The sequence below is a fragment of the Bos mutus genome, chromosome 2, assembly GCF_027580195.1.
Source record: "Bos mutus isolate GX-2022 chromosome 2, NWIPB_WYAK_1.1, whole genome shotgun sequence".
Lineage (NCBI taxonomy): Eukaryota > Metazoa > Chordata > Mammalia > Artiodactyla > Bovidae > Bos > Bos mutus.
This window is the reverse complement of record NC_091618.1, coordinates 135172896-135199842: the sequence shown is the minus strand read 5'-3', so window position 1 is coordinate 135199842 and position 26947 is coordinate 135172896. Positions and strand designations below refer to the sequence as shown.

The 26947-nt window shown below is 38.8% G+C and overlaps 1 protein-coding gene and 1 non-coding gene across 8 annotated transcripts in view; one reads left to right on the top strand and one right to left on the bottom strand.

Annotated features, from left to right (window-relative positions):
- The window catches only part of HERC2 (HECT and RLD domain containing E3 ubiquitin protein ligase 2), a 238480-nt gene that overhangs the window by 161432 nt on the left and 50101 nt on the right, over positions 1 to 26947 (bottom strand). For all 7 annotated transcript variants that reach the window (XM_070360163.1, XM_070360169.1, XM_070360174.1 and 4 more), the window contains 9 exons: positions 26072 to 26260; positions 25385 to 25536; positions 23245 to 23402; positions 23041 to 23154; positions 20902 to 21153; positions 16112 to 16305; positions 7616 to 7816; positions 4378 to 4606; positions 4148 to 4272 (listed from right to left, as the gene is read on the bottom strand). In XM_070360163.1, the coding sequence (XP_070216264.1) occupies positions 4148 to 4272; positions 4378 to 4606; positions 7616 to 7816; positions 16112 to 16305; positions 20902 to 21153; positions 23041 to 23154; positions 23245 to 23402; positions 25385 to 25536; positions 26072 to 26260 (1614 nt within the window). The remainder of the gene's footprint in view (positions 1 to 4147; positions 4273 to 4377; positions 4607 to 7615; positions 7817 to 16111; positions 16306 to 20901; positions 21154 to 23040; positions 23155 to 23244; positions 23403 to 25384; positions 25537 to 26071; positions 26261 to 26947) is intronic.
- On the top strand, positions 22209 to 22281 carry TRNAE-CUC (transfer RNA glutamic acid (anticodon CUC)). Its single transcript has one exon. It is a non-coding gene; the product is annotated as a tRNA-Glu (tRNA).

Genomic DNA, 26947 nt, shown 5'->3' with positions numbered 1-26947 from the left:
CAAGGGAATGTTTTCCAGTGAGTTGCCTCTTCACATCTGGTGGCTGAAGTACTGGAGCTTCAATTTCAGCATCAGGGCTTCCAATTAATAATTCAAGGTTGATTTACTTTAGGACTGACTAGCTTAATCTCCCTGCAGTCCAAGGGACTCTCCAGATTCTTCTCCAACACCACAATTCAAAAGCATTACTTTGGTGTGAAGCCTTCTTTACGATACAACTCTCATATCTGTACGTAACTACCAGAAAAAAACATAGCTTTGACTAGACAAACCTTTGCTAGCAAAGGGATGTTTCTGCTTTTTAATATGCTATCTAGGTTTGTCACAGCTTTCCTTCCAAAGAGCAAGTATCTTTTTCTTTCATGATTGCAGTCATTGTTTGCAGTGACTTTGGAATCCAAGAAAAAAAGAATCTGTCACTGCTTCCACTCCTTCCTCATCTATTTGCCATGATGTGATGGGACTGGCTTCTTTTTTTGAAAGCTGAGTTTCAAGCCAGCTTTTTCACTCTGATCTTTTACCCTCATCAAGAGGCTCTTTAGTTCCTCTTCACTTTCTGCCATTAAAGTGGTATTATCTGCATATCTGAAGTTGTTGGTATTTCTCCTGGCAATCTTGATTCCAGCTTGCACTTCATCCAGCCCGGCATTTCGCATGATGTACTCTGCATATAAGTTAAATAAGCAGGATGACAATATACAGCCTTGATGTTACTCCTTTCCGAATTTGGAACCAGTCCGTTGTTCCTAACTGTTGCTTCTTGATAAAGGTTCTTGATAACCTTCTGCATAAAGGTTTCTGAGGAGACAGGTAAGGTGGTCCGGTATTCCCATCTCTAAGAATTTTCCAGTTTGTTGTGATCCATACAAAGGCTTTCTCATAGTCAATGAAACAGAAGCAGATTTGGGGCGGGGGGGACTTCCTTGCTTTTTCTGTGATCCAATCAACGTTAGCAATTTGCTGTCTGCTTCCTCTGCCTTTTCTAAACCCAGCTAGTATATCTGGAAGTTCTCAGTTCACATACTGTTGAAGCCTCACTTGAAGAATTTTGAGCATAACTGTACTAACATGTGAAATGAGCACAACCATATGGTAGTTTGAACATTCTTTGGCACTACCCTTCTTTGGAAGTAGAATTAATATTTACAGTAGTACAACAACAACAACAACAAATATTTATAGTAGTAAAAATATCTAAAACCTAAATGGTCAACAATCAGAAATTGTTTTTAAAAAAGGAAACGTTAGTCCTTTTCCTTACGACAGACTTCCCCAAAGCCAACAGAACAAATGGACATAGCAGAAGGGTATTCAATATAGATGACATGGCAACCTGATGAGTGAAAAAGATACAAGCCACTAAGACCAATTCTAACATTATAATTACTACTGTTAGTAAATATTTGCATTTTTGAAAGCCTGGAAGACTACACACAAAAAAATATTAACAATGATTAATCCCACATGATGAGGTTTTTTATTTATGCCTTTCTGTAGCTTCAAAGTATTTTTGTCTTAAAACAAATGGCCTTTTGGCTATTTTTTTATGAACCTTAATTATTATCTAAGGATCAGCACCTGTATACTCTATAGCCTCTCTTCCCCTCCCAAGGTTCCACTCTCCAGCAGGAAGCACAAAATCAACATATGCTTACTAAATTAACAGGCTCTGAAAACACTGCTTGAGTCTAGTCCCCATATCACAGCTCCCATCAGGTGAGCTGTTACATTGAGCCACAGGAGACTCAGCAAGAGAAGGAAGCAGCCTAGAATCAACAAACTGCCACTCACTACTTACAATACCTTAGCACCACTATTAACTTCTGTAGTACTTCTGTGTCCATGCCCTAAAATGAAATTTTCAGACAACTTTTTCCACTAGTGAAAAAAACTCACATTTTCTGGCAATACAAGAAAACTTTAAACAGAAAAATTTTCTCTGTCCTATGGCCTTTCTCTCCTCGCTGTGCATGTTGTATTCACATTAGTAAAAGTGAAGTCACTCAGCCGCGTGCAAATCTTTGCAACCCCATGGACTGTAGCTTTCCAGACTCCTATGTCCATGGGATTTTCCAGGCAAGTGTACTGGAATGGGTTGCCATTTTCTTCTCCAGGGGATTTTCCCAGCCCAGGGATCGAACCTGGGTCTCCCGCATTGCAGGCAGACACTTTACCGTCTGAGCCACCAGGGAAGCCCCTGTGTATTCACATTATGCATGAACTAAACCTCCTCATCAGCAGATATACCTGCTCAACCAAAGAGAAACATTCTACCAGGATCAACATGTAATACCTTAAAAGAAAACCCTCCTTCTTGATTTTCTAAGAGGCCATGAGGAGGCTTAGATCTGGACTATGTAAACTGTCAATAATAACATCATTTAATGTACAGCCCTCTATCTCAAAAAACTTATATAACTGTGCCTTGACTTGTAATGGGTGCAATAGTTCTCAGAAATTTCTGAGATGCTGTTCCTGGGGTATAATCCTATATTTGGCCTGAATAAAATTTTCTATCCCTTTTTTAGATCCACTGATTTTTTTTGTCGACATCAACATGGCTGACAAAGTTAAAAGAGAGAATGAAAGTAAAGTACACAGCACAGCATCTGAGGGAGAAAAGGCACACAGTGCATCATACTTGCTACTAACATCATTACATGTTGACTGCTTCTAATTTTTTTCAATTTAAGCAAAGTAGGTATATTTTCAAAACATTTTTAATACACTCACATCATCTGATTTTATCAGTTTAAGTTTTTAAATTGAAAACTATTATGACAAGAGCAACAAAAGTAGCTATGAATGACAAATATGCACATGCAAATAAAATTAACACCCCATCCTACTGTTTGACTGCTTCTAATTTTTTTCAATTTAAGCAAAGTAGGTATATTTTCAAAACATTTTTAATACACTCACATCATCTGATTTTATCAGTGTAAGTTTTTAAATTGAAAACTATTATGACAACAAGAGCAACAAAAGTAGCTATGAATGACAAGTATGCACATGCAAATACAAATTAACACCCCACCCTACTCCCAGAATAGCTATAGTCTTTAAAAAAAGACTGACATGCCTCATGTTAATGAGGTCAAGAAAGGGCTAGAACTCGCATACTGGCTGTTTAAATGTGCAATAAATGGCACAATCACGTTGAGAAATTGTATACACTCACCCTAGGATCCAGCAAATTCTAATTCAGAGTGTTTACCCAAAAGAAAAAAACAAGTGTTCACTACAGGACTTGTACACAGCATGATCACAGCAGCTCTAAGAATCAAAAATCATCATATGTCTACCAACAGGAGAATGGATACATCAACAGTGCCATAATCACACAAGGAAACACTTCTCACTAGCAAAAATTAATAACGCATCCAGCATATCTGAATCTAAAAATCATTATCAAGGCAAAATAAAGCTAACACAAATCAGTACTTATTGTATGATATCATTTATGTGAAAATCAAAACTGGCAAAAAAATTTCTTTTAATTTTTACTTATTTACTGATTTGGTGTTGGCTGCACTGGTCTTTGTTGCTTACATGTGCTTTCTCTAGTTGTGACAAGCAGTACTACTCTCCAGTTGCAGTGTGTGGGCTTCTGAGCGCAGTGGCTTCTCTTGTTACGGAGCACACCAGCTTTGGTAGTTACGCCACTCAGTAGTTGGGGTGCCCAGGTTTAGTTATTCCTCTGCATGTGGAATCTTCCTGCACCAGGGATTGAACTCAGGTCCCCTGCATTGGCAGGCAGATTCTTAACCACTGCAAGTCCCTTAACCAATAAAGTCCCCCAAACTGGCCAACATCTTCTGAGAGAGGCAGGAAAAGTATGCTAACTTAACATGCACAAAGGCACTTTCTGGGGTGATGGCAATGATTTATATTATGATTGGGGTACCTGTCAAATTCACTTATTAATAAATAGACACAAAGTGGGTATATTTTATCATACTTAACTCAGTTCTTTTAAACTACTAGAAAAGTTTTAATTGCAGAAATATTTAGATGTTACTAAAAGTCTTATGTTTCAAAGTTTTTTTAATTCTGGCAAAGTTTCAATCTCAGCTCACTGGTAACTAAAATTGCTTCCATCAGCTTATACACACACGTGCACACACACATATTCCTAGGACCATACCTGGATTTCTGCAGTAATGGCTGCATTTAAGGCTGATTCTAAGCCTCCATCAGCCATTAAGCTGCCCACGAGAAGATCAATCATGAATCGACGACCTGGACTTATGTTAACTTCATTACCTGAAACTGGAAAAGGGCAAGTGTTTTCGCCAGTGTGTGGTAAGCACCATCCCCTGTCAGCACTCCTCCTGTGCCAGCCCCACACCACCCCTGTTCCTGGCCCAAGCCCACCTGCACAGGGTAGGAGAGCAGAGAGTGCCCGTGCCCGTTCCTCGGCAGTGGGCAGCAGCACTGACCATCCGCTCTGCAACACAGCCTGGGCAGCCGCCTGCACAGTACTCAACACGCCTGCACTGCTGGCCAGAGCCACCACGGTCTGCTTCAGGCTGTTGAGGAGGACGCTGCCCAGACCTAAACCAAGGAATTCTGGGTCAACCTGGTGACTAATGGCAGCATGCAACTGAAAGGAGAAAAACAATTTTTACTTAGAAGCCCTTAAAATGAATGCTTTTCAAATTTTTATTAAAATAATATCTCAAATTGAGTTTTATTCAAATAGTAAAGGAAAAACTTCCAGTATAGGTATTTTTTTAACTAAAAAATGTTTATCCATAGTAATTGAGAATCTGAGGTAAAGTATTTCCATAAGAGGAATTTTTTAAACCTAACTATAAGTACATATACAGAAAAGCTCAATATCAACAAACTCATTAAACCCTGTGGAAACAGCACCTCCACCCCACTCTCAACCACCTGTACCATAGAAATAAGGACTATAAAACAATCAAAAAAGTATTAGAAGAGTAGATAGTCAAGCTGAGGGTATATAAAGAAATGCCTCAAGAGCTAAACCAGGACTCACACAGACACATACACAACAGGAGCTAAGGGGTTCTGGGCTCTGAGAGCACACCAAAGCCTTTTGAGACACAGGAAGGCCCACTGAACAGGAGCTGCCTGTCAGTCAGCCAGGACCTGGGGGGCAACACACTACGCACACAAAGCTTTGGGCACAGAGAACCCACAGGAAATCAGAGACTCAGCCTGCCTTACAAGCAGATGTGAAATCAAAGTTATATCAATCTAAGTATGGATATCGCAAGTCAAGAATTGAACACTAAAACTCATCTAGAGCCGGAGGAACTCAATGGAACCTCACAGACAAAAGTATAAAACTGCCCTCTGAGGACATGTCCAAAGCTAAGAATAAATCCTAGACATAATGTATTAAAATCACAAAACAAGGGCAAAAATCCAAAAAGTCACCAAAGGGAAAGACAAATTAGCTACAAAGAAACAACAACTGCACCAGTAATGATTTCTCACTGGCAACAAGGTCAGAAGACAGTAGAAAATCTTCATGGCAACCCACTCCAGTGTTCTTGCCTGGAGAATCCCAGGGACGGGGGAGTCTGATGGGCTGCCGTCTATGGGGTCGCACAGAGTCGGACACGACTGAAGCGACTTAGCAGCAGCAGCAGCTGATAAAACAACATACAACCTAAAAAATTAAGCCTTATTAAATTATCTCAAGAGATGTTGAAGCTAATAAAGTTTTTCAGATGTTATAACTCACAGACCTTAATGAAGAAACTTACTGAAGGAGATATCCAGGAGAGAGGTGATATAAGTAACAATAGCAAAACAAACTGATTTAAAAAAAAAAAAAAAGGACTACATATCAGAGTTAAGTATGACCTCTCAAAATTATAATAATTAATTGAAGGAAAGTTTAAAAATAATTATATTTCACAAATTCTAGGAGGTATTTTCTTTCATGTTTTAACAACCCTAAAATCAGAATATCTTATCTATTGCAATTGGGAGTGTTCTTCTATTAGCTGCACACACACACAAAAAGTCCCTGGAGTCAATGTAACAGACTACCAAATAATTCAAATACTAATGGTGGAAAGAGACATTTAGGTTTAAGGCATCCTATAACCCCTGTATTTTTCAGGAAGAGAAATACTGATTAACTTAACATGTTGGGAAATTCACAAATAGTTAAAATTTTTTCTATAATATGAGTAATGTCCAGAAATCAAAATTTCAAAACTTGGGAACAATTAAAGCGATCTGAAAGGAAAAAATCTGAGAAACTTGACCAAAAGATAATAAAATGATGAACAAACTTACACAAAACATCAGTAATCACAAATATAAAAGATTAAATCCACATATTGAATAAATACTCTCAAACTGAATTCTTTTTACGAATTAAGCTATGTGAGTTAATTTTTTAAGACAGGACTAAAAGACCTTGAAAGACAAAACAAAGCAATGGGAAAACACAGCATTAGGTACATACGCCCTAATGGAACCAAGCCTAGGGCCTGTACAAGGTCTTTCTCCACAGCTGTGGCAAAAGCAACGGAGTCACTAAAGACCATGGGAAGCAACAGGAAACAAAGACACCACACCACAGGTGCGCTTGTGAACCAGCTACTGTAAAAGACTCCTGGGGAAGGGAGGCAATTTCTAACCTTCTGCTAATTCCATGTTGCAATTAAAAGTTACATTCACTTTCCTGCTTTTTGAAAGCCAAGACAAAAAGGGGAGAGAACAAAAAGGGGACATGATGGGTCACATAGAAACCCTCACATTATAAAGGAGGAAAATTATTTTGCTCAGAAATATTGTTCTCTTGACATTAAGTCATAGGCGTTTTATTACAAAGAAAAACATGATCAAAGATTTTAGTTACAGTTTTACTTTTTAAAAAAGTTAAGGAAAAAAACTTTGTAGCTTTATTTTTTTATTGAAGGATAATTGCTTTACAGAATTTTGCTGTTTTCTGTCAAACCTCAACATGAATCAGCCACAGGTATACACATATCCCCTCCCTTTTGAACCTCCCTCCCATCTCCCGCCCCATCCCACCCCTCTAGGTTGATACAGAGCCCCTGTTTGAGTCTCCTGAGACACACAGCAAATTCCCAGCAAATTCCCCTTGGCTATCTATTTTACATATGGTAACGTTAAGTGTAGCTTTTCTTACACTGGCATTTATCCTTAACGTCTCCTGTGAGGAAGTGGAGGTACTACTGGAGGAAGCAGAACTTCCGGAATGAAGTTCTCCTCTCAGGCCAGAGAAGAGACTGGCAACCACATCCAGCTGATCATCTACTGTCATACCCAGTTACATCTTTACATACAGTAACCATAAATTCAAGACTGTCTGATGAATGCCAACAAGCTGAATTCAGCCGTAATAACACAATCAATATATATATTCTTACCTGCATGCAGAGACTGACTTACAGGATAAACACAAAATAACCAGATTGATTTTTTTAAGCCTCATAAACATTATACTCCATCACAATCTTACTTTAAGACACTTCAAAATTTTCAACAGTAGTTCATTTAACAGGCTAAACCCCATGCCCTGTAATATGCATAAACATCATTATAAATACCTAAGACACTTATGTAATGGGGAAAAGGAAAGAAAAAGCATTAATACCTGAAGTCGTAGAAGATTGAGTGTTGCCACAGTCATACACTCTTTCTCTTGAGGTGGGGGCCAGTCAGCAGTGCCATCCATCCCCTCACTCACTTGCCGAAGTAGGAGATCTAACTGCTCAAAAGTCATTGAGCAGATGTCCACCACAAAAGGGACACGAAGGCCAATGGACCACTCAGAACAGGAAGACCAAGCAAAACTCTATGGAAGAAACACAAGAACCTAAAATGAATCTACACAATCAGTTATCAGCCTGTTCCACAAGAGATTCACCATTAGGAATGACAAAGATGCCCTAAATTACTACTTTTTCATCCCTCTAACTGTCCCAAAGGCGCAAGCATTTTCAGTTATCTAATTCACATACTAACAGCTTCCAATTTCCTCTCAATTCAGTACTCCATCTTGTTTTCAAAACTCTGTTTGCTACCAAAATTAAGCAACTGAGTAAAACTGAAAACTAAAATCTATTCAAATAACCCCAAAGAAGTCAGGAAACAATAAAGGAACAAAAAGAAGAAAGCAAACAAAAAAATTAATAAATGACAGACAAGGGTCTGAACATAAAAACAGAAAGAGAGAGATCATCAGGATACAGCAAAACCAAAACCTAACTATACAGTATCTATAAGAAATTTACCTTAAATATCAAGATAAAAGGTGGCTTAGTAAAGGGATGGGGAGTGGCTTTAGGAACCTGGAATCTTAGGTTCATGCATCAAGGTAAATTAGAAGTGATCAAGCAGGAAATGGCAAGAGTGAACACAGGCATTTTAGGAATCAGAAAACTAAAATGGATGAGAATGAGTGAATTCAATCAGATGACCATGTGGAAAGAATCCCTTAGAAGAAATGGAGTAGGCCTCACAGTCAACCAAAGAGTCTGAAATGCAGTACCTGGGTGGAATCTCAAAAGCAACAAAATGATCTCAGTTGGTTTCTAAGGCAAACCTATTCAACATCCCAGTCATTCAAATCTATGCCCCAACCACTAATGCCGAAGAAGCTGAAGTTGAATGGTTCCATAAAGTTCCACAAGACCTTCTAGAACACCAAAAAGAAAAAAAAAAAAAGATGTCCTTTTCATCATAGAAAATTGGAATGCAAAAGCTGGAAGTCAACAGATACCTGGAACAATAGGCACATTTGGCCTTGGAGTATTAAAATGAAGCAGGGCAAAGGCTAACAGACTTCTGTCAAGAGAACACACTAGTCAAAGCAAACACCCTCTTCCAACAACACAAGAGATGACTTCAAACATGGACATCACCATGTCAGGTCAATACTGAAACAAAATTGATCATATCCTTTGCACCTCACGATGGAAAATCTCTGCAGTCAGAAAAAACCAGACCTGGACCTGACTGTGATTCAGATCATGAGCTCCTGATTGCAAAATTCAGGCTTAAACTGAAGAATGTAGGGAAAATGCCATTCAGGCACGACCTAAATCAAATCCATTACAATCGTACGGTAGATGTGACAAATAGCTTCAAGAGATTAGAGCTGGTAGGAAGAGTGCCTGAAGAACTATGGACAGAGGTTTATAACATTGTATAGGAGGCACTGATCAAAATCATCCCAAAAGAAATCCAAGGAGGTAAAGTGCATGTGTGAGGAGTCGTTACAAATAGCTGAGGAAAGAGAAGCAAAAATCAAAGGAGAAAGAGAAAGATATATCCAACTGAATGCAGAGTTCTAGACAATAGTAAGGATAGATACGAAAGCATTCTTACATGAACAATGTAAAGAAATATACGAAAACAGTAGAATAGGATAGGAAAGATCAGAGATCTCTTCAAGACATTTGGAGATAATCAAGGGAATATTTAATGCAAAGATGGACACAGTAAAGGATAGAAAGCATAAGGATTAAATAGAAGCAGAGTTTAAGAAGAGGTGAGAAGAATACGCAAAAGTATATAAGAAAGGTCTTAATGACATGGATAACCATGATTATGGTCATTCACCCAGAGGAGAACATCCTGAAGCTGAAGTCAAGTGGGCCTAAGGAAACATTACTACCAACAAAGCTAGTGAAGGTGATGGTATTCTAGCTGTTTGAAATCCTAAATGATGATGCTGTTAAAGTGCTACACTCAATATGTCAGCAAGTATGGAAAACTCAGCAATGGCCACAGAACTGGAAAAGGTCAGTTTTCATTCCAATCCCAAAGAAAGGCAATACCAAAGAATGTTCAAACTACCATACAATTGTGCTTATTTCACATTCCAGCAAGATAATGATCAAAATTCTTCAAGCAAGGCTTCAAGAGTACATGAACTGAAAACTTCCAGATGTAGTTACTGGGTTTAGAAAAGGAAGAGGGACCAGAGATCGAACTGCCAACATTTGTTGGATCATAGAAAAAGCAAGGGAATTCCAGAAAACATCTACTTTTGCTTCACTGACTACGCTAAACCCTGACTGTGTGGGTCACACCATTCACAACAAACTAGAAAATTCTTAAAGAGATGGGAATATACCTGTTTCCTGAGAAACCCTTATGCAGGTCAAGAAGCAACAGTTAGAACTGGACATGAACAATGGACTGGTTCCAAATTTGGAAAGGAGTATGTCAAGCCTGTATACTGTCACCCTATTTAACTTACATGCAGAGTACATCATGCAAAATGTGGGCTGAATGAATCACAAACTAGATTCAAGATTGCCGGGAGAAATATCAAGAACTTCAAATATGCAGATGATACCACTCTAACAGTAGAAACAGAACAGGAATTAAAGAACCTCTTGAAAAAGGTCAAAGAGGAGAATGAAAAAAAATGGCTTAAAACTCAATATTCAATAAACTAAGATCATCGAATCTGGTCCCATTACTTCATGGCAAAGAGATGGGGAAAAAAGAAAAAAAGGAACAGGGACAGATTTTATTCTCTTGGCTCCAAAATCACTGGGGGCAGTAACTGCAGCCATGAAATTCAAAGATGCTTGTTCCTTGGAAGAAAAGCCATAAGAAACCTAGGCAGCATATTAAAAAGCAAAGACGTCACTTTGCTTCAAAGGGTCATATAGTCAAAGCTATGGTTTTTCCAGTAGTCATGTATGGATGCGAGAGTTGGACTATAAAGAAAGCTGAGTGCTGAAGAATTTGATGCTTTTGAACTGTGGTGCTGTAGAAGACTCTTGAGAATCCTTGAACTGCAAGGAGATCAAACCAGTCAACCTTAAAGGACATCAGTCCTTAACATTCACTGGAAGAACTGATGCTGAAGATGAAGCTCTAATACTCTGGCCACCTGATGTGATGAGCCAACTCACTGGAAAAGACCCTGATGCTGGGAAAGATTGAGGGCAGAAGAAATGGTGACAGAGGATGAGATGGTTGGATGGCATCACCGACTCAATGGACATGAGTTTGAGCAAACTGTGGGAGACACTGAAGGACAGGGGAGCCTGATGTGCTGCAGTCCATGAAGTCACAAAGAGTTGGACAGGACTTGGCCACTAAACAATAAAACAGCAATCCTCTTTGATCCACCTCCTACAGTAATTTAAGTAAAAAAATGGGATTTAATTAAACTTAAAAGCTTTTATCAGCAATTATTCAGTCACTACAGCATGTCCAACTCTTTGGCAATTCCACAGACTGTAGCCCACCATGCTCCCCTGGCCATAGGATTTCCCAAGCAAGAATACTGCAATGGGGTGCCATTTCCTTCTGCAGGGGATCTTCTGAGCCAGGGATGAATCCACATCTCCTGCTTTGGCAAGTGGATTCTTTACCACTGAGCCACCAGGGAAGCCCCATGCATAGCAAGGAAACTCTGAACAAGGTGAAGACAACCCCCAGAATGGCAGGAAAAAGTTATTGCAAATGTAACAACTGACAAAGGATTAATTTCTAAAATATACAAGCAGTTCATGTAGCTCAACAGCAGAAAAACAAATACCCCAATCAAAAAACGGGCAGAAGACCTAAACATTTCTCAAAAGAAGACGTATAGATGGCTAAAAAACACACACAAAGATGATCAACATCACTCATAATTATTAGAGAAATGCACATCAAAATTACAATGAGGTATCACCTCACACCAGCCAGAATGGCCATCAGCAAAAAAAAATCTACAAACAATAAATGAGTGTGGAAAAAAAGAAACCATCTTGCACTGCTGGTGGGCATATAAACTGATACAGCCACTCTAAAGAACAGTATGGTGATTCCTTTAAAAACTAGGAATAAAACTACCATATAGTCCAGTAATTCCCACTACTGGGCATATACCCTAAGAAACCGTAACTGAAAAAGGCACATGTACCCCAATGTTCATCACAGCACTATTTATAATAGCCAGGACCTGGAAGCAACCTAGATGTCCATCAACAGAGGAATGGATAAAGAAGTTGTGGTACATGTATACAATGGAGTATTACTCAGCCATAAAAAGGAACACATATGAGTCAGTTCTAGTGAGGTGGATGAACCTAGAGCCTGTTGTACAGAGTGAAGTAAGTCAGAAAGAGAAAAGCAAGTATTGTGTGTTAATGCATATATATGTAAAATCTAGAAAACTGATACTGATAAACCTATTTTCACGCAGGAATAGAGATGCAGACATAGAGAAGACTTGTGGACACAGCAGGGGAAGTAGAGGTGGGACGAACTGAGAGAGCAGCAGTGAAACATATACACTACCATATGCAAAATAGATAACTAATGGGAAGTTGCTCTATGACACAGGGAGCTCAACACAGTGTTCTGTGATAACCTAGAGGGGTGGGGGGGGGTGTTGGGAGGGAGGACAAGAGGGACAGACATGTATATACTTATGGTTGATTCATGTTGTACAACAGAAGCCAATACAATATTGTAAAGCAATTATCTCTGTAGCTCAGACGGTAAAGAACCTGCCTGCAATGCAGGAGACCCAGATTCAATTCCTGGATTGGGAAGATCCTCTGGAGAAGGGAATGGCAACCCACTCCAGTATTCTTGCCTGGAAAATTCTATGGACAGAGGAGCCTGGAAAGCTACAGTCCACAAAGCAAAGAGTTGGACACAACTGAGCAAATAACATTCCACTCCAGATTATCCTCAAATTGAAAATAAATGTTTTAAAAAGATATAGATTTAACAAAACAGGATTTATATGCTGAAAACCCTGATAAATGAAATCAACAAAAATGCAAATAAACATTTAAACATAATATTTTAATAGACTAGAAACCTCAATGTAGCAAAAATGTCAATTCTTCACAAACTGGTAATAGGCTGAACACAATCTCTACCAAAACCTAAGCAAGGTATTTCTGCAAACACAGACAAGATTATTCTAAATTTTAATGGATAGGCAGAGGAACTAAAATATAGACTTCTTAAATTTTTTTCAAACAAGGCTGGAAGAGTTATAATACACAATTACTAAGAAAATTAAAATGGAGTACCTACATTAAAAAAGAAACTTCAGAGCAAGGAAAAACAAGGATCAAGTGGGGCACTGAAAAACAACCGAAAGGTCAATTCACCAAGACAACCAAACATTCAAAATGTGTATGTATCAAACAAAACTTTCAAAATACATAGAACAAAATTGATAGATTTATCCTAAAATGCCAATGAAATCTCAAGGTATCCCAAATAACCAAAGGAATCTTGAAAAGGAATAACCAAGTTGGGAAAAGATTAATTCCTAATTCAAAACTTAACAAAAAACTACATTAATCAAAACAGTGTGGTCTGGTACAAAGTCAGATTCAAAGACCAATGAAGCAGACTACAGTAAACATTGCCTATATGGTCAAATGATATTCGACAAGTGCCAAGACTATTCAGTGGGGAAAGAACAAAGGTTTTTCTATAAACAGTGCTGGGAAAACTGCAGAAGAATCCATTTGATCCTTATCTTACATCATATATGAAACAATGGATCAAAGACCATAAAACATAAGACTTCAAACTATGAAACTATTAGAAGACTGGAAAATCTACATGATCATGTATTTCTTGGATATGTATATGACACTGAAAGCAGTGAAAACAGAAGAAAAATTAAAACTTTTGTGCATCAAAGAACACTATCAACAGAATAAAAAGAAAACCATAGAATGATGGAAAAACAGTTGTAAATCATCTTCCTGATAAGGGATTAATAACCACAATATATCAAGAACTGCTACAACTTAAAAAAGAAATCTAATTCAAATATGGGCAAAGAACTTGAATACATTTCTCCAAAAAAGATATACAAATGGTCAATAAGCACTGACCATTTCATTAGGGAAGTGCAAATCAAAACCACAGTGTGATACCACTTCATACTCACTGTGATGGCCTTTAAACAAAAAAAGAAACAAAGAAAATAACCAGTTGACAAGAATGTGGAAAACATGAAACCCTTGTGCATAACTAGGGGAGTGTAAAAATCATGCAGCTGTTGTAGAAAAACAGTAAGGTACTGTCTCAAAAATTTAAACATAGTTACCATAATGATCCAGCAATTCCAGTCCTAGATATATACTGAAAAAAACTGAAAAGCAGGGACTCACACAGAAATTTCTACACTAATATCTGCTTTTCTTTTTGGTCACCACAGGCAGGATCTTAGTTCCCTGTCCAGGGATCAAACCCACACCCACTTCAGTAGAAGGCCCTATAGCTACATTATTCACAATAGCCAGAGACAAACAACCCATGTGTTCACTGAAGGAGGAATGGATAAACAAAATGTGGGAGATACACACACATGAATGTTATCAAACCTTTAGAAAATAAAATTCTGATACATGCTACAACATACATCAATGCTGAACACATCATAATCAAATATGAAATAACCCAGACATAAAAGATCAAATTTTATGTGGTTCTATATATATGAGATACCTCAAACAGGCAAATTCAGAGAGTAAATTTCAGGTCACCAGGGGAGGAGAAATGGAGTTATTGTTTAATGGGTACAGAGTTTCTGTATGAGATGATGAAAAAGTTCTGAAGATGAACAGTAGTGATGGTAACACAACACTGGAGATATACTTAATGCCACTGTATGGTTTACCATAAATTTTTAATGATCAAAAGCACTAATATAAAAAAAACCTGATAGAACCAAAAAGAGAAATTAACAAATCCACAATTATTCTTAGAGATACCCAGAAAAATTTGTCCTTGTTGACAGAACAAGCAAACAGAAAATCAGCAAGGATCTAGAAAAACTGAGTAATACTATCAATGAACTAGATCTAACTGACATTTACAGAACACTTCAACAATGGTGAAACACGTCAACAGCAAAATAGACACTGTTTTTAAGCACATATGCAGACCATTCACAAACAGAACACATTCTAAGATAAAAAAAACAAATCAAGAAATGAAATCATACAGAGTTTCTTCACTAACCACAATGGTTAACTAAATAATCAGTAACAAAGATAAAGAATGATCTCCAAAAATTTTGAAACTAAACAACACACTTAATCCATAGGGCAAAGAGCAATTCTCAAAAGAAATCAGAGCCAAACAAAAAAGAAAATATATCAAGATTTGTAGATCCAACTGAAGCACTACTTAAGAGCAAAAATTATAGTATCAAGTGCTTACATACTACAAAAGAAAATGTCTAAAAATCAACCACCTAAGCTTTCTCCTAAACAAACTAAGAAAACAGTAAAGTGACACCAAAGCAAACCAAAAGGGGAAAAGGGACAAGAGGAGAAACCGATGAAACTGAAAGCAAAAGAACAAGGGGAAATTTAATGAAACTAAAAGCTAGTTCTTTGAAAAAATGAAAAAAATGGGTAAACCTATAACAAAACTGGCAAAGAGAAAAGGCACAAATTACTCATGTCAGGACTGAACGAAGATATCACTGCAGACCCAAAAACTTCAAAAGGTCAGTAAGAAAACGCTAGTAAAGAAAATGCTACACACAGAAACTGGGTAACTTAGACAGAATGGAGCAATACCTTGAGTATCATAAACCATCAACACTCACCGAAGAGGAAATAATCTGAGCAATTCCAGATTAAAAAATTGAATTTGTGGTTAAAAATCTTTGGAGAAAGAAATCTCTAGGGTCATATAAATTCATAGGAAAACATTAAAAAAGAAATGACACTAATTCTACTTAACCCATTCCAGAAAACAGAACAGGACAGAACACTTGCCGATGCTATGAGGCCAGTTTCACCCTGATGAAAAGGCAAGAAAGTGTTGTTTAAGAAAGCCACAAACTAGTATCTCTGAAGAGGACTGACAGGAAAACTCTCAACAGTGTATTAGCAAATCAAATCCAACAATATAAAAAAAGAAGACCAAGTGGAGATTATCTCAAAAACACAAGGTTCACCCAGTATTAGAAAATCAATGCATTCCACTATATTAAACAGACTAAAGGAAAACATGATCACATCATTTGAGAAGAAAAAGCATTTGACAAAGGACTACACATACAAGTCAACTATGTTTCTACATACTACCAACAAATGACAGGAAATTAAAAATTCTATCAAATACCAAGCTATCTACTTTGTACCTGGGCAGGTCCACAGGCAATCCCGACTATATGTTTGGTATCCAGTCCAGGCAGCGCAGAGGGTTCCGGCTTGGTCACACGCAATGTGTCAAAGTGCTGACATTGGTCATTGCTCCCCCAGCTGTGGACCTCACTGTCCTCAGTCAAGGCCAGGCAGTGGGTAGACCCTGCAGCCACATCAATCACCTTCTTCCCTGGGGGCAAAGGAGGATGCAGATATAGCTTTATATCTATGACTTGTGTTGCAATGAAGATATTTACTCTAAGACACTCAGGTCAGAAGGCATTTAATGTAATTGCTTTAATATTATTCACAATTCACCTGCTTTACATACATTATTAAAACCTCCGCTGTGTTTTACTAGCTACAATCTATTAAGACCTATAGCCTACAAATAAAATAATACTGTGAAATGAAAAGGATCTATTCATTTTCCTCATCCTTGTTCAAAAAAGACACCTGTACTTTGAATTAACTAGAGATCATATTTTCTTATCCCAATGTATAACCATGCAAAGTGTACTCCTCTTTAAAAGACTATGTTTTTGGAACAGTTATAGGTTCACAGTGAAACTGAGGAGAAGGCACATATCTGCGATATATTACTGATCCCAATGGACACTAAGCCTCTCCCCATTATTAATGAGTCATTTTTTTACACACAGACATCCAGTTCTTCTGACATCATTTGTTGAACTGACAATCTTTGCTCCACTGTATTGCCTTTACTCCTCTGCCAAGGATCGGTTAACTATATTTATGTAGATCTATTTCCAAGCTCTCTCTTCTTTTCTCCTTTTCTTGTCATCATACTTTGTGTTTAGTCACTTAGTCGTGTCTGACTCTTTGCAACCCTTTGGACTTTACCCTGCCAGACTCCTCTGTCATGGGATTTTTCATGCAAGAATGCTGGAGTGGGTTGCCATCCTTCAACCCACTCCAGTGGATCCTTCCACTGGATCCTTCCAACAGGGATCAAACATGCATCTCATGGCTCTTCTGCACTGCAGGTAGACTCTTTATCTGCTGAGCCATCAGGAAAGCCCACAAAGATCATATTTTAGCCAATACCAAACTGTTCTGATCACTGCAGCTTTACGGTTAAGTCTTGAAGTTGGACAGTATCAGTCTTACAATTTGCTCTTCTCCTTTAATACTGTGTTGGCTATTTTGCCTTTCGATATAAACTTTAGACTCGGTTTGTTGATATTCAGAAAATAACTTTCTGGGATTTTGATTGGAATTGCATTAAATCTATAAAACAAGTTGGAAAGAACTGACATCTTAACAATATTCAGTGCTTCTATCAATGAACTTAGAATATCTTTCCATTTAGTTATTTGATTTCATTCATCAGTTTTCCTCATACAGATCTCATATATATATATAGAGATAGATAGATAGATATAGATATAGACAGATAGATAGATTTATATATATATAGATTTATATATATCTATATATAGATTTATACTTATGTATTTCGTTCTTAAGTTGCTACTGCAAACGGCATTGTATATCTAATTTCAAATTCTACTTGTTAGTTGCCAGTATGTAAGAAAGAAATTAACTTTGGCATATTAACCTTGTATGTCACAACCTTGTTAGTCATGAGGGTTTTGGGTCAATTCTTTCAAATTTTCAACATAAACAATCAAGTTATCTGTGAACAAAGTTTTATTTATTCCTTCTCAATCTGTATAGCTTTTATTTCCTTTTCTTGTTTTATTGCATTAGCTAAACTTCCAGTAATAATTTGGACAGAAAACGATGAAATGGAACATCCTTTCTCCATGACAACGCCCAACCAGATGTCGTACAACCAATGCATCACAAGTTGAACAAACTGGGTTATGAAGTTTTGCCTCACCTGCCATATTCACCTGACCTCTCGCCATCCAACTACCACTTCTTCAAGCATGCCAACAACTTTTGCAGGGAAAACACTTCCTCAACCAGCAGGAGGCAGAAAATGCTTTCCAAGAGTTCATTGAATCCCAAAGCATAGATTTTTAAGCTACAGGAATACACAAACTTATTTCTCATTAGCGAAAATTGTTGATTACTATGGTTCCTATTTTGATTAATAAAAATGTGTTTGAACCTAGTTATAATGATTTAAAATTCATGGTCGGAAACCACAATTACGATTGCATGAACCTAATAGTCTTTATCACGTTGAGGAAGTTTCCTCTATTCCTAATTTATTAAGTTTTTTTTTTTAAATCATGAATGGGTATTGAAATTTTGTCAAAAGCTTTTTTTGCACTTATTGATAGGATCATGTGATTTTTCTTCTTTCATCTGTCAACTTGATGGATTAACTGATTTTTTAACACTGAACCAGCCTTTCATATGTCTTGAGTTCATACATATACTTATTATTATATATTTTTTCTTTATATGTCACCCATCAATGGACACTACGGTTAGATACATGTCTTAGCTATTGTAAATAATGCTGCAATAAACATGGGGATGCAGATTTTTTTTTGAGTTAGTGTCTTTGATATCCAGAAGTAGAACTGCTGGCAGTTCTATTTTTATTTTTTGAGGAACCTCCATACTGTTTTCCAGAGTGGCTCCACCAGTTTACAGTCCCACCAATGGTGCACAAATTTTCCCTTATCTCTACATCCTTGCCAGCTCTTATTATTTCTTGTCTTTTGATAACAGACATTCTAAGAGGTAAGAGGTGATATCTCAATGTTTTGAAATTATTTCATTGACGATTAGTGATGCTGAACATCTTTTCACGTACCTGCTAGCCATAATACGTTTTCTTTGGAAAAATGACTATTCAGAGCATTTTTTTTTTTTTGCTCTTGAGTTATATGAGATTTATATATTTTGAATATTAACTCCTTATCAAATATATGACTTACAAATATTTCCGGCCATTTCATAGTTTGCCGTTTCATTTCTTTGATGGTTTCCTTTGCTAGGCAGAAAGATTATTGATTTTAGATCTCTCTTCTTATATATTTGAAGCTATAAATTTCCATCTAAGCTTTCGCTGTATGCCACAAATTTTTAAAAGTTGTATTTTCATTTAGTTTAAAATATTTTAAAGTTTCTCTTGAGATGTCTTCATTGACCTATGTTTTATCTGGAAGTAAACTATTTTACCTCTATGTATTTGGGGATTTTCCAGCTAACTTTCTGTTACTGATTTCTGGTTAATTCCATTGTAGTCTGAGAGGAGACACTGATTTCTCTTCTTTTAAATTGTTAAGGTGTGTTTTATGGCCTGGTCTATCTTGGTGAAAGTCAAAGTACACTGTTTATTTAGAAAGTTTTCTAAAACAAAATCTGTTTTTTTATTTTTCCCCAAAGTTAAAAGATATAAATATAAAATATATTTTTCTATTTAATAGTGTTAGCAAAGTATTATAATTTTGCCTATTAGTATATTTAACATGACACAAACATGTTATGTCATGTTAAGAGGTCATGCTTAACATGAGGCCATGCTTTCAGACGTATCAACATACAAAAAAATTCAGCTGAAAAAACTCTACTACAGTAAAGAAGACAATTCTATCCTAAGAGCCTCTCCTAAGAACAAATGACTATATCAACAATCACCTATACTTACTATACTCTCATAGTAAGCTATCCCTGTATCTAACTAATGTGGCTGAGGAACTTGATTTCATCTAGTAAATGAAGGGAATATAAACACAAAGGCAAATAAAATTCAAATACAGCTCCTTAGTAAACAACCAACCTTATTAACTCTAGAACTTACCTCAGACACTTAGAAAATAATAAACACCATGTGAACACACAAAACTTCTAATCACCAAAGTATTAACATGTTTTAAAATAAAAATGATGGGGAAATGAACTGGCAAGTCCCACTTAAAATTCTCACTTCTAAACTCAAAGCAAAAACATAAAGATGAATCCAGGTAAGTAACCCAACAAACTGTATCCCTTATGCCAAATGCAGCACAAGGCCTGTTTCTGTGAATCAAAGTGTACTGGAACACAGGTCCATTTGTTTTCCTATTGTCTATGACTGCTTTAAGGTTACAATAGCAAGGCTGAGTAGTTAGGAGAGACGGCATAAGGTCCTCAAACCTAAAATCATACAGAGAGCCTGATCCAAAAAAAAACAGCCTGCCCACCTTATGTAGTGTAGCAACAGAGCACTACAGGTCCCACTTGATACATTTATCACCACCCTCTCCCATACTTCAGAAGGTATTTGCAAAGCACAGCTACATGCGTTGGCTCTCATTCCTCCCATCTACTGAGAATGCATACTGGACACCTTGAAACCAAAAAAAGAGGATTCATCCATCAAGCATCAGTTCAAACAAGACCACTCCAGGCTGACCGAATCCTATCTCCCTTTGTGCTACATACATATCCATAGTCTTAGCAAGATCTACAGTATAACTACAGATGACCTCACCAAACAGAAGCTAATCTCACCAAGGCCAATTTAATGAGTAATGAAATGAGTACTTGCCCCCCGATCCCATACACACACACAAAAAAAACTCTCCAATAAAATAGAAAAAAACAACAAAAAACAACTCTCCAAAATTGGAAAAATTTAAAGTTTCAAATTAAATTTGCTGAGAATAATTCTAGGTCACTTTTTAATACCGACAAACCACGTTCCATTTATTATCTGTATCTATTAAAATGTGGGTAAAAGCTTCTAATTTCATGGGTCATTCACAGAATGTCATGTAAAGGAAAATACCTGCAAACTTTAAAAGATTACTGAAGAAAACTCCTCAAATGGTTTTAAAAGTTTACATTTTGCACTCACCTTGCAATCCTTCCAAGAGTTTGGGATAACGAACATGTTCCTCTGTTCCATGCCCAAGTCTCTGGTTGTCACCCTTTCCCCATGAATAAACTTGGCCGTCTTTTGTCAAGGCAACAGAAAACTGGCTTCCACATCGGACTTTGACAACATCCAAGTCTTGCAGCTTTTCAATCAGCTTTGGCGTTTTGCAGCCATCACTGCCACCTCTGCCCAGCTTCCCATAGTCGCCATCTCCCCAGGACCACACCTGACCTAAAAAGCACAAACTATCTAAGTAAAAATAGCTGTACATCTAAATAAGCCTTTTAAATGTCTGAAAATAATCCATATAGCCAAAAGCACACAAAAATCTAGATCACTAATGCATACAGTTGACACAAATGAAATCTAGTTTCTATTTCAGGTTGTTATAGAAGCAATTAAGAAATGGAGAGACTTCCCTGGTAGTTAAGAATCTACTTTCCAGTGCAGGGGACAGAGTTCAATCCTGGTACGGGAACTAAGACCCCACATAGCTCAGGGGAACTAAGCCTGGCACTGCAACTACTGAGCCCACACACCTCCACTAGAAAAGCTCTCACGCCACAACAAAGGATCCCCACGCCGCAACCAAGACCTGACTCAGCCAAAAACATTAATTTAAAAAATTTAAAAGAAAGGTAAGAAGTAGAAAGCTGACTTTTCATTTTGTTTTAACTGAATGAATAGTAAAGTCCTGTGTGTGCTAAGTCGCTTCAGTCGTATCCGGCTCTTTGCGATCCTATGGACTGTAGCCCTCCAGGCTCCTCTGTCCTTGGGATTATTCAGCAAGAATACTGAAGGTACTGAAGGGGGTTGCCATGCTCTCCTCCAGGGTATCTTCTGGACCAAGGGATTGAACCAGCATCTCCTGCACTGGCAGGTGGGTTCTTTACCACTACTGCCACCTGGGGAAGCAATAAGCCCTAACCCTTACTAGTCTGGCCTCATGAAACAGCTTCCACTAAGTATTAAACACAGAACAAAAGCTCTACTGCCTCCACAGAACACAGTGACTAGACCCACGGCATACTGCACACTATCTCAGGTCTGCCTGCCAACATTCTTGTTATGCTGACCACATGTCAAACATACAACAGTATTTATTTCCAATAAAAATTTTAGTGCAATTTAATTAAATATTACATAAAGGGATAAAATAAAGTTGCTATCTGTGGGAGAGCAAGGCTGACAGGCTCCCAACTAATGCTGACAGACAGACCCCACAATTCAAAGGACAGACTCCCACAATACTGAAAGACAAATACTATTTTAAAAATATTGGGAATTCCCTGGCAGTCCAGTGGTTAGGACTCTGCACTCTCACTGCTGAGGGCCCAGGTTCAATTCCTGGTCAGGGAACTAAAAACCCCGCAAGCCACACAGTGCAGTCAAAAAAAAGAAAAAAACTCAACATCAAACCTGGTAAGTATATCCACAAAAAGTGTCACACGAGTACAATCTCACTGCTGCTGCTACTGCTGCTGCTAAGTCACTTCAGTCGTGTCCGACTCTGTGTGACCCCATAGACAGCAGCCCACCAGGCTCCCCCATCCCTGGGATTCTCCAGGCAAGAACACTGGAGTGGGTTGCCATTTCCTTCTCCAATGCATGAAAGTGAAAAGTGAAAGTGAAGTCGCTCAGTCGTGTCCGACCCTCAGCGACCCCATGGACGGCAGCCTTCCAGGCTCCTCCGTCCATGGGAGTTTCCAGGCAAGAGTACTGGAGTGGGGTGCCATTGCCTTCTCCACAATCTCACTAATGAACACAAATATAAAACTGAAATTAAAAGCAAGTATCATACTGTGAATACACAAAGACTAATAATAAGCAGGATTTACAACAGAGAATCAAGGGTGGCTCAACATTAGGAAAAGTAGTCATAATAATAGAAATAATACATCAATTATTCCATTTATTTTCATTTCTTTGTTAAAAAATAAAATGCCCAACTAGGAAGGCTGGCCCTGGGCAATGGAAACTACGAGTCTCATAACATCTCCACCTCTTCCAAACACACTGAGGTGCATATGCACTTAGAGCCTCCAAAGCTCACTCCCTCTAGGGAAGTGGCCCTCCTCATCCTGAGAGCTCTCCCAAGGCAGCACGTGCTGCACATACCATTCTCTGTCACGGCCAGGGTCTGAGCATCACCACTTCCACAAGCCACATCAATGACCTTCAGTCCTTTGAGCCCCGCAACCAGCATGGGAATGGCCTCATCTTCACTGGAGCCTTCAAACAGACAGGACTATTGTTACTGCAAGTATTTGAGAAAGCAGCGGCCTTACGCAGCGTGCCCAAGCTGGCTCAGAGCAGACGTACCGTGGCCCAGTCGGCCATAGTTCCCCCTGCCCCAGGTGTACAGCTCCCCTTCGGCTGTGATGGCTGCACTGTATGTGCTTCCACATGCAATGTGCACCACATGCTTCCCGGCCTGCTTTCCAGAGAAAGCAGAGATCACCTTAGGTTCCTCAAGAGGCCTGTGGAGACAAAAGGAGCAAACATGAATGCACTTCTGAGCCTTTCCTACTAGTGACACTCCCAGGAATGAACTATCAGAGCATTGAGATAACTTTGCCTTTCAGGCGTCTTATGAAATAATTAAGAAATACAGAATCCAAACACTTACATGATTTTTTGTTAAGTGGGCACCTAATGCCAAGCGTCACACCCAGCATACTGTTAAAGACACAGATGATCAAACCCATGGCAGCTTTGGTCACAGTGGTCTGAGCAGTGGCCTATTCACAGACGGCACAAGTGCAGCAATAGGAAAGGAAGAAGCTCAGGAACTGCACCGAGTAACACAGCCAGAAACAAAATACTCCAAAGTGGCAAAAACCAGCAGCCAGAGGTGGGGAGCAGAGGTTGGCTGCAGAAGGGTCCAAAGAAGCCAGGGTGAGGGGTGCTAATAGAAGCACTCCGTATCTGTTACAATGGCTCCCAACCTCAAGCATTTGTGAAGCTCACCAAACTGTACATAGAAAGCTGGTGAATTTGTAAATCTCATGCACATGGCTGAAATTTATATATATTTGTTAAACAAACAGGGAAGAAATGATGGGCAAGGTTTACTAATCACACTGCAATCTATTTTTCACAAATGAAAAGTAGGAAGCAGCAAGGATTAATTGGGTAGAAGAGACCACTAGCTGATTCACTTTCAAAATTAGCAAATGCCCAATGCTTGTAATCTAAAATACGGCTGCCATGATCACTAACACTCATTCTAGCCTCTCCAAAGACACAGCTCACTTATTTTGTGACACACTATTCTGCAAAATAAGCACACAGAGGGAGGGGCACACGGTAAGAGGAACAAAGGAATTACTCCAGCACCACCTCCCCATTCAGCTCAAGTTTCAACCCCCCACCCCGAAGTTTCTCTGCACCTTCTGCATGTGCACCATTCTACTTTCTTTCCCTTAACTCCTCAGGCAATAGACACGTTACTCAACTAGCACTCAATCTCAACTGAGTGTTATTTAATTACAAACTATTTTATGCATGGTAATTACATCCAACATTTAAAAAGTAAAAAGACTAATGCCTCTAACCCAAACCTCAACTCTTTCAAGTCCTGTGAGCCCCAAGCCAATCCCTGTCTCCCTGTTACCTGAGATTAACAATAATTCTAAGTTCTGTGCTTGTAATTCCTTTTCTTCACTATCATTTTACTAGATTTGTCTGAAACTCCTACAACACTATCAAGTTTAGGACACCAAGTCTGCTGAATGCTAACACCCAGAGTGCATGACTCTTTTTCCACAATTTGGGATCCTTCCTGGATATGTCTACTTCCACCCAGTGAGAACGGGCCAGTCTCCTCTCAACTCTGCGGCCGCCCACTCCCTGCTCATGGCTCTGACAACCTCGAAATGGGCTGCATCTTCAAACTCGACCTAAAACTAATGTTTTCTCCACCAACCTCCACTCACAACAGTAACATGAAAGGCTTCCTGTGACTGCAAGGCAGCCATCAGAACTCTTTATTTTTATGACTCCACATTTAGAACAACCATTCTGTTTTGTTTCTGGTCTCTTACAATAGTCAAAATAACACATTAGAAAACTCGTCATTTTTGTAGCTGTGAAAATCATAGTATGGCTCAAGGAAATGAGGACGTTATCTGATAGAGATGTGCTGAGGTAACAAATGAAGGAAGAAGAGGGTGGAATTCAGTTTAGAAAACTCTGCAGTGAGGATGCAGTATGTGTATCAACAGGAGTAGCAAAAGCCAGGGGAGAAGAACACAACGGCCCACTGCCATCACTGTCTATGCAGCATGCAGAAACCCCCATGTCACAAGGGCAGATCCATCTAGGGGGGCAGCTCTCTCCATCGCAGCCCTGCACGTCTGAGCAGCTGCACAACCCTCACCACACTTTTCTTTGCCACCTTATTTTGGTTACAGCAACACAAAAGCAGAGTGTATCAGGTACAGGAACAGGCTGCACATACACGGTGTCTCCGTGGCCCAGACGTCCGCCGTCCCCGCAGCCCCAGGAATATACCTCTCCAGTGGCTGCCAAGGCCAGGTAATGGTGACCGTCTGAATGGGCAGCAATTTTTACAATGTTTCTGGAGGCAAGCCCCTGGACCAACTGTGGGGCCTAAAAAAGGTAAAAACAGGAGGAAAATTAGTAAGCAATCCAAGGACAAGAAAACTGCATGACTTGCCTCACTCGTGTGTCTTACTCTAGTACGCCCACTTAGACTAAACCTCTCTGGTGGCTGTACAGCTGGCCTGCCCAGACCTACAGAGCAGCACCAGGCAGGTGCCATGTGCCGCATGGCATGTCTAGACCACTTCTGCACAGGAAATGTGCAACTACAGGTGAAGAGCGCCCATCTGCCATCATCCCCACGAGTTTCTCATCTGTTACTTCCTGGTCCCAAATACAGTTTGTAAATGGGAATAATAGTTGACAATAATTGACACTATAAGGAGTTCCTGAGCTTAAGAACTAAGAAATTCTGCCCCAAAATCTTGACAATAATGATTTCAATCAAGACTTTTAAATACAATTAATAATATACAATGAGCTGCTGCTTATAAATCTTCAGAAATCAACCGACATAAAAAAAGACAAGATATGTAGCATACATAGCAGAGAGCCCCCTCCACCAACCCACCCCAGGACCTACAAGTGTGTCACTGTTGTAGGCTTGCGTGTATACACGGCCATTCCTCGACAAGATCAGGAAGCGCTTCTCTGCACAGGCAATCTGCGTGACCCCCAGGTTGGCAAGGCCTTCACACTGAATGGGACCGATCACATTGGCATAGTACTTCCATCCTATTAACCCCCATCCTATGACTTCTTGTAATGATCCCTGTCAAATAATGAAGTAAGTAAATATTTTCTTCATATCACCAAGAAAATTTCCTTCTTAGAAAAAAATTAAGAATAATTCATAAAAGGAGTAACAAACAGATATAATAAGATAAAAATAAAGCAAGTAAAGAAGGAAGCTGATTTAAAACATTAAAATAACTCAGAACACCCCATACAGCCTCCGTTAGCAGGTAAGATAAGTAAATGGACAGGTTACTTTTCCAGAGCATTTCATTTAACAGAGCACATTAAAAAGTAGAACAAGTAGATCTTAAATATATTTTCAAATGCTCAGAACATAGGTTACCACTCTGCCGTAACAGGTAGGGACCCAGAGGTCTGCACGCCTGCAGATAAGCATCCCTGCTGTTAGTGGGGTTAAAGGAGTCAAGCCGCATGACAGCAACTGGGGGATAACCAGCTCCCATGTCCTCCACACCAGGTACATCACAGCTGCACACGTGTGCACCTGCGTGTACACACAGAGAAGAACAAAGGTCGTGTACACACAGAGAAGAACAAAGGTATGAGGGTAGCCATCGCAATACCACCTACACAGCAAACTTCTAGCAACACGAGTGTTCACCAACAGGAAACTGATTTTAAAAAATCATGACACATTCACACGTGGACCACTAAGCTGTTTTTTAAAATAAAGCGAGAAGCTCTTCACTCATATAGAGTA